The following is a 13824-nucleotide window of genomic DNA, read 5'->3' on the forward strand; positions in this document are numbered from 1 at the left end:
CCCCTCACGTCCCTCCCTCACCCCCTCACGTCCCTCCCTCCCCCCCCTCACGCCCCTCCCTCACCCCCAACGTCCCTCCCTCACCCCCTCACGTCCCTCCCTCCCCCCTCACGCCCTCCCCCCCCCTCACGTCCCTCCCTCCCCCCCTCACGTCCCTCCCTCCCCCCCTCACGCCCCTCCCTCACCCCCTCACGTCCCTCCCTCACCCCCTCCCTCCCCTCCCTCCATTACCTCGGTGACCCGAACACTAAAACCAGACTGAGCCATCTCCATCTCGAATGAACTCTCATTGGACGACCCTTGGGTCCCTGCGGGAAAAGGAGACAGGAAACCCCGACAGTGCGGGGCAGGTGAGACTCTCATGTGAGTGGCCACTCAGCCCGTCAACGCGCTGCTATCCCCTTTACCCTTGGACAGCGGTTTCCCTCTCTCTCCCCGCGTCTCTCTCTCTCTCTCTCCCAGAGTTTGGGTCATCTGGAGGGAGAGTGGGAGGTAGGAGTGAGGGGAAGAGAGGGACCCTCCCTCCGAGGTATCGGAACCCCGGGCTCACCCTTGATGTTGTAGATCTTGGCCTTCATTCCCTCGAAGATGTTGTGGAGGTCGTCGTAGCGCTGGACTTTGATGAGGTACTCGGGGGTTGAGGCGATGTTCCTCAGCTCAGCCTCAGCCTCACTCCCGTTGGCGAAGTCATTGCCTACCTGCTCCAGGGGAGGGAGACCGAGGGAGTGTGAGTGGGGAGGTGTGCACGGAGGGGACAAGGCTTTACACACTCGCTGGGGGACTCCCTCACTCACTACACACTCGCTGGGGAACCCCCTCACTCAGTACACACTCGCTGGGGGACTCCCTCACTCATTACACACTCGCTGGAGGACTCCCTCACTCTTTACACACTCACTGTGGGACTCGTGAACTCACTCCACTCCCTCACCCTCACATTAATACACAACCTTCCTGCCTCGTTCCCCTATTCCCAACCAAATCCCCGACCCTCCATCCTCCCCCATCCCGTCCATGGGACACAGGATAATCGCTGTGGGGGGGTGAGTCAGCGTTACCCTGGGAGGGTGGGCCACCCGTGTAAAGCGTTCCCGGGCAGGTCAGCAGCTGCAAGACTTGGAGCATCGGAAGTGAGAAACGCCTCCCACGCTGCTCCCCCGGCTGGAATGGGGGGTTCTGACAGCCCTCCCACCCTCCCCCCATCGCCACCCACCTCCCCACCACCCCCCCACACATGCCCCGAAGCCCATCGTACCCCGATAGCACAGCGGATGATCTGGGCCTTCTGGGCTTTGGCGATGACCGCGGTCAGGTCCAAGTCCCCGGGGGACCTCTTGCCGTCAGTGATGACGATGAGCAGCTTGGCCGCATCGTCCCTGGCTCCCGCGCTCGGTTGGAAAACGTTGTCGCTGCAGGAGGGTGGGGGAGTCGGGGAGGAGGTGGGCAGTTATTCACCGGCCGGAGGGAGAGAGAGAGAGAGAGAGAGAGAGTGTGAGAGAGTGTGAGAGAGTGTGTGAGTCTGAGTGTGTGAGTGTGAGACAGAGAGAGACAGAGACAGTCCCTACCCTCACACTCACATCACGAAGTTGATGGCGTAGGCCGTGAGGGTGATGCTCTCCATCAGGACGATGCCCGCGATGGTCCGGTTAACGTCTGTCATCTCGTTGGCAAAATCAGCAAAACTCAACTCCACGCGGGGCACTGCAGAGTACTGTACCACGGAGAACTGTGGGGGGAAGGGAGAGAGAGGGGTAACTCAGGGGTAAACCCATCCCCAACCATTCCCCACCCCAACCCCACACGGGGCAGTGCAGAGGACTGTACCACAGAGAGAGAGAGCCCTGTATCAGTCCCCAAACTAATCCCACTGCCCCCGCTCTCTCCCCAAAGCCCTGTATCAGTCCCCAAACTAATCCCACTGTCCCCCCGCTCTCTCCCCATAACCCTGTATCAGTCCCCAAACTAATCCCACTGCCCCCCGCTCTCTCCCCATAGCCCTGTATCAGTCCCCAAACTAATCCCACTGTCCCCGCACTCTCCCCATAGCCCTGTATCAGTCCCCAAACTAATCCCACTGTCCCCGCTCTCTCCCCATAGCCCTGTATCAGTCCCCAAACTAATCCCACTGTCCCCCCGCTCTCTCCCCATAGCCCTGTATCAGTCCCCAAACTAATCCCACTGCCCCCCGCTCTCTCCCCATAGCCCTGTATCAGTCCCCAAACTAATCCCACTGTCCCCCGCTCTCTCTCCCCATAGCCCTGTATCAGTCCCCAAACTAATCCCACTGTCCCCCGCTCTCTCCCCATAGCCCTGTATCAGTCCCCAAACTAATCCCACTGTCCCCCGCTCTCTCCCCATAGCCCTGTATCAGTCCCCAAACTAATCCCACTGTCCCCCGCTCTCTCCCCATAGCCCTGTATCAGTCCCCAAACTAATCCCACTGTCCCCTCGCTCTCTCCCCATAGCCCTGTATCAGTCCCCAAACTAATCCCACTGTCCCCTCTCTCTCCCCATAGCCCTGTATCAGTCCCCAAACTAATCCCACTGTCCCCCGCTCTCTCCCCATAGCCCTGTATCAGTCCCCAAACTAATCCCACTGTCCCCTCGCTCTCTCCCCATAGCCCTGTATCAGTCCCCAAACTAATCCCACTGTCCCCCCGCTCTCTCCCCATAGCCCTGTATCAGTCCCCAAACTAATCCCACTGTCCCCGCGCTCTCTCCCCATAGCCCTGTATCAGTCCCCAAACTAATCCCACTGTCCCCGCTCTCTCCCCATAGCCCTGTATCAGTACCCAAACTAATCCCACTGTTCCCGCTCTCTCCCCATAGCCCTGTATCAGTCCCCAAACTAATCCCACTGCCCCCCCGCTCTCCCCATAGCCCTGTATCAGTCCCCAAACTAATCCCACTGTCCCCGCTCTCTTCCCATAGCCCTGTATCAGTCCCCAAACTAATCCCACTGCCCTCCGCTCTCTCCCCATAGCCCTGTATCAGTCCCCAAACTAATCCCACTGCCCTCCGCTCTCTCCCCATAGCCCTGTGTCAGTCCCCAAACTAATCCCACTGCCCTCCGCGTGCTCTCCCCATAGCCCTGTATCAGTCCCCAAACTAATCCCACTGTCCCCGCTCTCTCCCCATAGCCCTGTATCAGTCCCCAAACTAATCCCACTGCCCCCGCGCTCTCTCCCCATAGCCCTGTATCAGTCCCCAAACTAATCCCACTGCCCCCCGCTCTCCCCATAGCCCTGTATCAGTCCCCAAACTAATCCCACTGTCCCCTCACTCTCTCCCCATAGCCCTGTATCAGTCCCAAACTAATTCCACTGTCCCCGCTCTCTCCCCATAGCCCTGTATCAGTCCCCAAACTAATCCCACTGTCCCCCGCTCTCTCCCCATAGCCCTGTATCAGTCCCCAAACTCATCCCACTGCCCTCCGCGTGCTCTCCCCATAGCCCTGTATCAGTCCCCAAACTAATCCCACTGTCCCCCGCTCTCTCCCCATAGCCCTGTATCAGTCCCCAAACTAATCCCACTGCCCCCCGCTCTCTCCCCATAGCCCTGTATCAGTCCCCAAACTAATCCCACTGCCCCCGCTCTCTCTCCCCATAGCCCTGTATCAGTCCCCAAACTAATCCCACTGTCCCCCCGCTCTCTCCCCATAGCCCTGTATCAGTCCCCAAACTAATCCCACTGTCCCCTCACTCTCTCCCCATAGCCCTGTATCAGTCCCCAAACTAATCCCACTGTCCCCTCACTCTCTCCCCATAGCCCTGTATCAGTCCCCAAACTAATCCCACTGTCCCCTCACTCTCTTCCCCATAGCCCTGTATCAGTCCCCAAACTAACCCCACTGTCCCCTCACTCTCTCCCCATAGCCCTGTATCAGTCCCCAAACTAATCCCACTGTCCCCTCACTCTCTCCCCATAGCCCTGTATCAGTCCCCAAACTAATCCCACTGTCCCCGCTCTCTCCCCATAGCCCTGTATCAGTCCCCAAACTAATCCCACTGCCCTCCGTGTGCTCTCCCCATAGCCCTGTATTAGTCCCCAAACTAATCCCACTGCCCTCCGCGTGCTCTCCCCATAGCCCTGTATCAGTCCCCAAACTAATCCCACTGCCCTCCGCGTGCTCTCCCCATAGCCCTGTATCAGTCCCCAAACTAATCCCACTGTCCCCGCTCTCTCTCCCCATAGCCCTGTATCAGTCCCCAAACTAATCCCACTGCCCCCCGCTCTCTCCCCATAGCCCTGTATCAGTCTCCAATCTCATCCCACTGCCCCCGCGCTCTCTCCCCATAGCCCTGTATCAGTCCCCAAACTAATCCCACTGCCCCCCCGCTCTCCCCATAGCCCTGTATCAGTCCCCAAACTAATCCCACTGTCCCCGCTCTCTCCCCATAGCCCTGTATCAGTCCCCAAACTAATTCCACTGTCCCCCGCTCTCTCCCCATAGCCCTGTATCAGTCCCCAAACTAATCCCACTGTCCCCCCGCTCTCTCCCCATAGCCCTGTATCAGTCCCCAAACTAATCCCACTGCCCCCCGCTCTCTCCCCATAGCCCTGTATCAGTCCCCAAACTAATCCCACTGCCCCCCTCTCTCTCCCCATAGCCCTGTATCAGTCCCCAAACTAATCCCACTGTCCCCTCACTCTCTCCCCATAGCCCTGTATCAGTCCCCAAACTAATCCCACTGTCCCCTCACTCTCTCCCCATAGCCCTGTATCAGTCCCCAAACTAATCCCACTGTCTCCCCGCTCTCTCCCCATAGCCCTGTATCAGTCCCCAAACTAATCCCACTGTCCCCTCACTCTCTCCCCATAGCCCTGTATCAGTCCCCAAACTAATCCCACTGCCCCCGCTCTCTCCCCATAGCCTTGTATCAGTCCCCAAACTAATCCCACTGTCCCCGCGCTCTCTCCCCACAGCCCTGTATCAGTCCCCAAACTAATCCCACTGTCCCCGCTCTCTCCCCATAGCCCTGTATCAGTACCCAAACTAATCCCACTGTTCCCGCTCTCTCCCCATAGCCCTGTATCAGTCCCCAAACTAATCCCACTGCCCCCCCGCTCTCCCCATAGCCCTGTATCAGTCCCCAAACTAATCCCACTGTCCCCGCTCTCTTCCCATAGCCCTGTATCAGTCCCCAAACTAATCCCACTGCCCTCCGTGTGCTCTCCCCATAGCCCTGTATCAGTCCCCAAACTAATCCCACTGCCCTCCGCGTGCTCTCCCCATAGCCCTGTGTCAGTCCCCAAACTAATCCCACTGCCCTCCGCGTGCTCTCCCCATAGCCCTGTATCAGTCCCCAAACTAATCCCACTGTCCCCGCTCTCTCCCCATAGCCCTGTATCAGTCCCCAAACTAATCCCACTGCCCCCGCGCTCTCTCCCCATAGCCCTGTATCAGTCCCCAAACTAATCCCACTGCCCCCCCGCTCTCCCCATAGCCCTGTATCAGTCCCCAAACTAATCCCACTGTCCCCTCACTCTCTCCCCATAGCCCTGTATCAGTCCCCAAACTAATTCCACTGTCCCCCGCTCTCTCCCCATAGCCCTGTATCAGTCCCCAAACTAATCCCACTGTCCCCCCGCTCTCTCCCCATAGCCCTGTATCAGTCCCCAATCTCATCCCACTGCCCTCCGCGTGCTCTCCCCATAGCCCTGTATCAGTCCCCAAACTAATCCCACTGTCCCCCGCTCTCTCCCCATAGCCCTGTATCAGTCCCCAAACTAATCCCACTGCCCCCCGCTCTCTCCCCATAGCCCTGTATCAGTCCCCAAACTAATCCCACTGCCCCCGCTCTCTCTCCCATAGCCCTGTATCAGTCCCCAAACTAATCCCACTGTCCCCCCGCTCTCTCCCCATAGCCCTGTATCAGTCCCCAAACTAATCCCACTGTCCCCTCACTCTCTCCCCATAGCCCTGTATCAGTCCCCAAACTAATCCCACTGTCCCCTCACTCTCTCCCCATAGCCCTGTATCAGTCCCCAAACTAATCCCACTGTCCCCTCACTCTCTTCCCCATAGCCCTGTATCAGTCCCCAAACTAACCCCACTGTCCCCTCACTCTCTCCCCATAGCCCTGTATCAGTCCCCAAACTAATCCCACTGTCCCCTCACTCTCTCCCCATAGCCCTGTATCAGTCCCCAAACTAATCCCACTGTCCCCTCACTCTCTCCCCATAGCCCAGTATCAGTCCCCAAACTAATCCCACTGTCCCCTCACTCTCTTCCCCATAGCCCTGTATCAGTCCCCAAACTAACCCCACTGTCCCCTCACTCTCTCCCCATAGCCCTGTATCAGTCCCCAAACTAATCCCACTGTCCCCTCACTCTCTCCCCATAGCCCTGTATCAGTCCCCAAACTAATCCCACTGTCCCCTCACTCTCTCCCCATAGCCCTGTATCTTGGTTGATAAGTGGCCATGAGTGTCTCCCAAGTGCTGGGGAATGACCATCTCTGACAAGAGAGAATGTAACCATTGCCTCTCCCCGCCTCTTCCCCACCCCAACACTCCCCTTGGCTTCCTCCCTCTCTGTCTCGCCCTGTCTTCTCCCCCCTCCTCCTCTCCCACCTCCCTCGGCCTGCCCTCTCTCCATCTCCCCCCTCGGCTGCCTCCCTCCTCTCTCTCGGCGTGCCTGTATTCCAGTGGAAGCAGCCTCCCTGCAGGACTGCAGCAAGTGCCTGACCCAGGACGTGATGGGGGAGAACCGGCGGCTGCAGGACCTGACCACCCAGCTCCAGGGGAAACACCACCAGATGTCCATGGAGGTAAGGGCCCCACCTCTCGGAGGCTGCTGAATTCTCTCCCGCCGCCCACTGAAGGTAGGAGACACCGTAGGGCCCTTGCAGGGGGCCAGAGCAGCCCTGAGGCGCTGAGAATAACTCTCAGCCCGTCGGTCGGCTTCACAGAGTCATCCCGCCCATCCCGGGCAGAAGCCCGAACTCACCTCGTCCCACCTGTGTATTCCCCACCCAGCTCCCTCCAAACATTTCCCGTTCCTGTATCTATCCAAATATCTTTTCAAACGTGTAATTGTCCCCTCATCCAAGAATGCCGGAGGACGTTGGCTCCACACACACACACACACAGACGATCATCTGTGTTTTATATAAAAACAATCACCTCGTGTCTTTTTTATTTTGGATCTCTCTCCTCTGTCTTTAAAAACCTCCCTCCAGTCTTGAAATTCCCCACCTTCGGGAAGAGTCGGTGACTGTCAACAGTTGGTGGAATTTGAATTCAGTAAAACATTATCTGGAATTAAGAGATTGACGGATAACCATTAAGCCATGGTCAATTCTGATGATAGTATCTCGTCCTCCAATCACGTCTTGTTTTCATCTGCCTCGTCCTCCAATCACATCTTGTTTTCATGTACCTCGTCCTCCAATCACGTCTTGTTTTCATGTACCTCGTCCTCCAATCACGTCTTGTTTTCATGTACCTCGTCCTCCAATCACGTCTTGTTTTCATGTACCTCGTCCTCCAATCACGTCTTGTTTTCATGTACCTCGTCCTCCAATCACGTCTTGTTTTCATGTACCTCGTCCTCCAATCACGTCTTGTTTTCATGTACCTCGTCCTCCAATCACGTCTTGTTTTCATGTACCTCGTCCTCCAATCACGTCTGGTTTTCATCTACCTCGTCCTCCAATCACGTCTGGTTTTCATCTACCTCGTCCTCCAATCACGTCTGGTTTTCATCTACCTCGTCCTCCAATCACGTCTGGTTTTCATCTACCTCGTCCTCCAATCACGTCTGGTTTTCATCTACCTCGTCCTCCAATCACGTCTGGTTTTCATCTACCTCGTCCTCCAATCACGTCTGGTTTTCATCTACCTCGTCCTCCAATCACGTCTGGTTTTCATCTACCTCGTCCTCCAATCACGTCTGGTTTTCATCTACCTCGTCCTCCAATCACGTCTGGTTTTCATCTACCTCGTCCTCCAATCACGTCTTGGTTTCATCTACCTCGTCCTCCAATCACGTCTTGGTTTCATGTGTCCCATCCTCCAGTCGGGTCTTGTTTTCACGTGTTGACTTTGCTCTTGTCCGACCAGACCCATTTCCTATTCCATCTGACATGGCTGATCTTCTTTACCACCATCAGCCCTCCTTTTGTCTTTTCCTCTCAGCATCGACGTCATGAATTCCACTCCCTTCCCTCCCCCGTCAACAGCTTTAACAATAAAACACTCATTTTCCAGCCACTCTCAGTTCCAAAGAGCCCTATTGGACTCAAAATGTGAGCTGTCTGTCTTGCACTCTCCTCAGACGCTGCCTGACCTTCCGAGTTCCTCCAGCACTTTCAGATATCCGGCATCCTTTCTTAGGGGTACAATTGGAAAGAGGGACCTGGGTATGGGATCCAGAGCTTCAGTTTTGGGTCATATGTTGGCGGTGATTCTGAATGTGTATATTTGTCCAGTCTCATCGAGAGTAGCATGTACAGCTTGGGGTACCACATTATAATATGAATATGAACGCGTTGGAAAGAATACAAAATGGATGAAAAACCTTCCGTTAAGAGGATGACTGGGAGAAGTTGGGGACTGTTGGTTCTGGAAATACTGAGGTGATTTGGCCAAAGCTTTCATAAACGTGAAACAAATCGATCGAGAAGACTCTTGTGAAAGGAACGGGGGGGGCGTAGATTTGAAGTGATTTAATGAAGAAGGAAACGTGATCAGAGAAAATAAATTCTGCATCACAGGTTGGGTGGCAGGGTGGTTAGCACTGCTGCCTCACAGCGTCAGAGACCGGGGTTCGATTCCCGCCTCGGGTGACTCTCCGTGGGGAGTTTGCACATTCTCCCCACCGTGTCTGCGTGCGGGTGCTCCTGTTCCCTCCCGCAGTCACAAAAACGTGCAGGTTGGGTGAATTGGCCGTGCTAAATTGCCCGTAGTGTTCGGTGTCGGGGAATGGGTCCGGGCAGATTGCTCTTCGGAGGGTCGGTGTGGACTCGTTGGGCCGAAGGGCCTGTTTCCACACTGTAATCTAATCTGATGTTAAAAACAAAACCCCCCCCCCCCATCTGGTTCACTCATGTCCTGACCAAAAGGGAGCTGAGGGACAACTTTATCCCCCCCAGAGGGTGGTGGGTGTGTGGGAGGAGCTGCCAGAGGAAGGGGTGGGGGCTGGGGGCAATGCCAACATTGAAAAGGGGGATGGGGAGGGGAACAGGAAGGGTTTGGAGGGAGAGGGGCCAAGTGCTGGCAAACGGGGAACTGGGTTAGGTTAGGGATATCCGGGTCAGCATGGACTGGGTGGGGCCGAAGGGTCTGTTTCCGTGCTATGATTCTGAATGCGGTGACCAGAACTGTACGCAATACTCCCAAGTGCGGCCGCGGCAGAGTCTTGGACAGCTGCGGCATGACCCCAGGGCTCCGAAACTCGACTCAATCCCTCTCCCGAGCGAGAGGACTCACTCGGCAGGAAGTTACAAGGAAGGGATAGGTGTAGTATAGGGTTGGGCCGAAGGGCCTGTCTCCGCACTGCAGATTTGCCAGAGATGGACTGGGAGTGTGTCGGGAGCTGAGTTGGGGGCAGAGGGGTGGGGGGGATGTTGGGAAGAGAGAGAAGGCTGTCTCACCCATGTCCCACCTTGGCTCCCCCTCCCCTCCTCTCCCCCCACAGTACAACGAGCTGCAGGATAAGGTGCAGTCTGCAGAGACCAAGGTCTCTGAGATGGAGACGACCATCGAGGACCTGCAGTGGGACATCGAGAAACTCCGGAAGCGCGAGCAGAAGCTGAACAGGCACCTGGCTGAGGCGTTGGAGCAGGTACCACCTCCCTCTGGGGCTCTTCCCCCCCATCGCCCTCAATCCCTGTCCCTCCCTCCCTCTGGGTCTCCCCCCCCCCCCCCCCGCCCCCCATCGCCCTCAATCCCTGTCCCTCCCTCCCTCTGGGGCTCTTCCCCCCATCGCCCTCAATCCCTGTCCCTCCCTCCCTCTGGGTCTCCCCCACCCCCCACCCCCCATCGCCCTCAATCCCTGTCCCTCCCTCCCTCTGGGGCTCTTCCCCCCATCGCCCTCAATCCCTGTCCCTCCCTCCCTCTGGGTCTCCCCCCCCCCACCCCCCATCGCCCTCAATCCCTGTCCCTCCCTCCCTCTGGGGCTCTCCCCCCATCGCCCTCAATCCCTGTCCCTCCCTCCCTCTGGGGCTCTCCCCCATCGCCCTCAATCCCTGTCCCTCCCTCCCTCTGGGGCTCTTCCCCCCATCGCCCTCAATCCCTGTCCCTCCCTCCCTCTGGGGCTCTCCCCCATCGCCCTCAATCCCTGTCCCTCCCTCCCTCTGGGGCTCTTCCCCCCATCGCCCTCAATCCCTGTCCCTCCCTCCCTCTGGGGCTCTCCCCCATCGCCCTCAATCCCTGTCCCTCCCTCCCTCTGGGGCTCTCCCCCATCGCCCTCAATCCCTGTCCCTCCCTCCCTCTGGGGCTCTCCCCCCATCGCCCTCAATCCCTGTCCCTCCCTCCCTCTGGGGCTCTCCCCCATCGCCCTCAATCCCTGTCCCTCCCTCCCTCTGGGGCTCTCCCCCCATCGCCCTCAATCCCTGTCCCTCCCTCCCTCTGGGGCTCTCCCCCCATCGCCCTCAATCCCTGTCCCTCCCTCCCTCTGGGGCTCTCCCCCATCGCCCTCAATCCCTGTCCCTCCCTCCCTCTGGGGCTCTCCCCCATCGCCCTCAATCCCTGTCCCTCCCTCCCCCACCACGTCAGTATCTGATAGGAAGGTGAACTGTGATCTCTCTCTCTCTCTCTCTCTCTCTCTCTCTCTCCCTCCCTCGCAGTTAAACTCTGGCTATCATGTGTCAGGTGGGCCGGCAGGATTCCAAGGCGGACAGATCACGCTGCACATCCACAAGGTAGGCACCAATCCTGGGCCCCCTTCTCCAACCTCCGCCCTCCTGTCAGGAAGTTCCCCGCCCGAGGGTGGCTCATGTGGTAAACTGGGCCTGCGCGCTCTCTCTCCCTCGATCTCTCGCTCCCAGGAGACCGTCAGCCATCTGTGCCTGGACTGCCTCCTGGTGGCTTCTGGGAAGGGGCGGGAGGTGACCCAGGCGTCCCCAGGCTCATCAGGACTCAGGGCGGGTGTGAGGGTGGGGAGGGGGGAGAAACTGCCGCACCCAGAGAGTCGGTGGGCGGGGGGAAGCCCCCTCCCAGCCCGCCCCTGGGAAATATATCGGCCGTTCCCTCAGTGTAGCTGGGACGCCCCTCCCTCAGGGGCATTGTGGGGCTTCCCCACAGAACACTGCAGTGATTCAAAATGGTGGCTCGCCCACCTCCTGACCCTCTTGAGGTGGGCAGCTAGGGGCGGGGGACATACGTGCTGGACCCAGCCAACGTCTCTCACGTCAAATTTAAAAGTGGGGGGAGGGGTGGGGGGTGAAAGGGGTTGCTGAAGCTCTGGGCGTGACCAGCAATGGGGTCAAGGGGCTGGGTCAGCCAGAGCTCTGTATGTCTGTCAGGGTCGGGCTGGGAGGGTTATGTGAGACTGTGCACCGTGATTACACCACTGACTGTCCCCTCACTGACCCGTCTGTCTCTCCATCCCACCCCCTCAGTTTGAGATGCTGAGCACTGAGCTGGAGGAGAACAGGGAGCTGGCCAACAGCCGAATGGCCGAGCTGGAGAAGGTGGAGCAGGAGCTGCAGGAGGCCGTGAGACAGAACGAGAAGCTGAAGGTGAGGCTGCTTCGGGGAGCGGGAGGGCGAGGCGTCCGGAGGACCTGTCACCCCACTGCGCACCCTCTACCCCTCTGCTCCCACTGCCGAATGGAGCCGGAACAGACCCGCCTGGGTCCCCCCTCAAACTCCCTCACGGTCTCTGCTCCACATCCCCACCCGGATCCCTTCATCCCTTCACCCGGTCACCAACGTGCTCTCTCTCGCGCTCTCTCTCTCTCTCGCTCTCTCTCTCTCTCGCGCTCTCTCTCGCGCTCTCTCTCTCGCGCTCTCTCGCGCTCTCTCTCTCGCGCTCTCTCTCTCGCGCTCTCTCTCTCGCGCTCTCTCTCTCGCGCTCTCTGCGCTCTCTCGCGCGCTCTCTCTCGCGCTCGCTCTCGCGCGCTCTCTGCGCTCGCTCTCTCGCACGCTCTCTCTCTCGCGCGCTCTCTCTCTCGCGCACTCTCATGCACATTCTCTCTCTCACGCACTTTCCCCCCCTCTCTCTCTGGCGTTCCAGGCTGTGGGAAGAGTCTGTGAGAACAGATCCACCATTCCCTGAACATGCCCAAGTGGTCACAGAAGGCACACAGCGTGGCTGCTCGAATATGGCCCTCCACCTTTTTACCTGGAATCCCCAGAGTGTTTAAACAGGGCCTTCGGCCCAACACGTCCACACTGACCCACCAGAGAGTGTCCCACCCAGACCCACCCCCCCACCTACCCTATAACACTACATTCACCTCTGACTAATGTTCCTAACCTGCACATCCCTGGGCACTACGGGACAATTTCCCCACAGCTAATCCCACCCTAACCTGCACATCCCTGGGCACTACGGGACAATTTCCCCACAGCCAATCCACCCTAACCTGTACATCCCTGGGCACTACGGGACAATTTCCCCACGGCCAATCCCACCCTAACCCGCACATCATCCCTGGGCACTACGGGACAATTTCCCCACAGCCAATCCACCCTAACCAGTACATCCCTGGGCACTACGGGACAATTTCCCCACGGCCAATCCCACCCTAACCCGCACATCCCTGGGCACTACGGGACAATTTCCCCACAGCCAATCCACCCTAACCTGCACATCCCTGGGCACTATGGGACAATTTCCCCACGGCCAATCCACCCTAACCTGCACATCCCTGGGCACTACGGGACAATTTCCCCACGGCCAACCCCCCCTAACCTGCACATCTTTGGACTGTGGGAGGAAACCGGAGCACCCGGAGGAAACCCACACAGACACGGGGTGAATGTACAAACTCCACACAGATAGTCACCCCAAGGCTGGGATCGAACCCAGATCGCTGGTGCCATGAGGCAGCAGGGCTAACCACTGAGCCACTATCGGTTCTGATTGCCACGGTTATGACCAGGCCAGACACCCCCACCCCCGGGAACATTTCAACAAAGTAGCCCAGACTCTAACCTTGCTGGTTGTTTTAAAGTAGGTCTAAAGCAGATATTTCAGGAGCGATGCAGCTGCTCAGTTTTGAAGAAAACAATTTATTTACAAGATAACCGAATGAAACACAAACAAATGAGAACAGAATGCTAACCTCTCCGAAAGCCTGACAGGTCATCCCAACTTAATGATGCTGTTCCAAATACTCATACATACACCCCTTGGCACAAAAGGGAAAATCACACACAGGGTTTGACAGGAGAGAGATCGGGGTGAGAGAGAGAGGGTCAGCCAAGGGGAAATCACACACAGGGTTTGACAGGAGAGAGATCGGGGTGAGAGAGAGAGAGGATCAGCCAAGGGGAAATCACACACAGGGTTTGACAGGAGAGGGATCGGAGTGAGAGAGAGAGGGTCAGCCAAGGGGAAATCACACACAGGGTTTGACAGGAGAGAGATCGGGGTGAGAGAGAGAGGGTCAGCCAAGGGGAAATCACACACAGGGTTTGACAGGAGAGGGATCAGAGTGAGAGAGAGAGGGTCAGCCAAGGGGAAATCACACACAGGGTTTGACAGGAGAGAGATCAGTGAGAGAGAGAGAGAGAGAGAGAGGGTCAGCCAAGGGGAAATCACACACAGGGTTTGACCTGAGACGAGGTTACGAAACCCTCTGAGGTGTGGGTGGTCAGAAACCGTCTCCCCGGGGTGGGGATGGAGGGCAGGGGTTTAAAGGAGATAGAG

At 57.8% G+C, this 13824-nt stretch overlaps 2 protein-coding genes across 2 annotated transcripts in view; one reads left to right on the forward strand and one right to left on the reverse strand.

Moving 5' to 3' along the window:
* The window catches only part of LOC132808892 (F-box/LRR-repeat protein 19-like), an 11871-nt gene extending 10148 nt beyond the window's left edge, over positions 1-1723 (reverse strand). Inside the window, exons 1-4 of the mRNA XM_060822307.1 lie at positions 1578-1723; positions 1256-1409; positions 551-698; positions 232-308 (exon numbers count right to left, since the gene is read on the reverse strand). Coding sequence (XP_060678290.1) covers positions 232-308; positions 551-698; positions 1256-1409; positions 1578-1660 — 462 coding nt within the window. The 5' untranslated portion in view covers positions 1661-1723. The remainder of the gene's footprint in view (positions 1-231; positions 309-550; positions 699-1255; positions 1410-1577) is intronic.
* Positions 1724-6451: 4728 nt separating this feature from the next.
* Positions 6452-13824, forward strand: part of LOC132808893 (E3 ubiquitin-protein ligase BRE1B-like) — a 40812-nt gene continuing 33439 nt past the window's right edge. The window contains exons 1-5 of the mRNA XM_060822308.1: positions 6452-6476; positions 6652-6773; positions 9644-9790; positions 10794-10868; positions 11568-11687. Of these exons, the coding sequence (XP_060678291.1) occupies positions 6452-6476; positions 6652-6773; positions 9644-9790; positions 10794-10868; positions 11568-11687 (489 nt within the window). The remainder of the gene's footprint in view (positions 6477-6651; positions 6774-9643; positions 9791-10793; positions 10869-11567; positions 11688-13824) is intronic.

This window comes from Hemiscyllium ocellatum, assembly GCF_020745735.1.
Source record: "Hemiscyllium ocellatum isolate sHemOce1 chromosome 41 unlocalized genomic scaffold, sHemOce1.pat.X.cur. SUPER_41_unloc_9, whole genome shotgun sequence".
Classification (NCBI taxonomy): Eukaryota; Metazoa; Chordata; class Chondrichthyes; order Orectolobiformes; family Hemiscylliidae; genus Hemiscyllium; species Hemiscyllium ocellatum.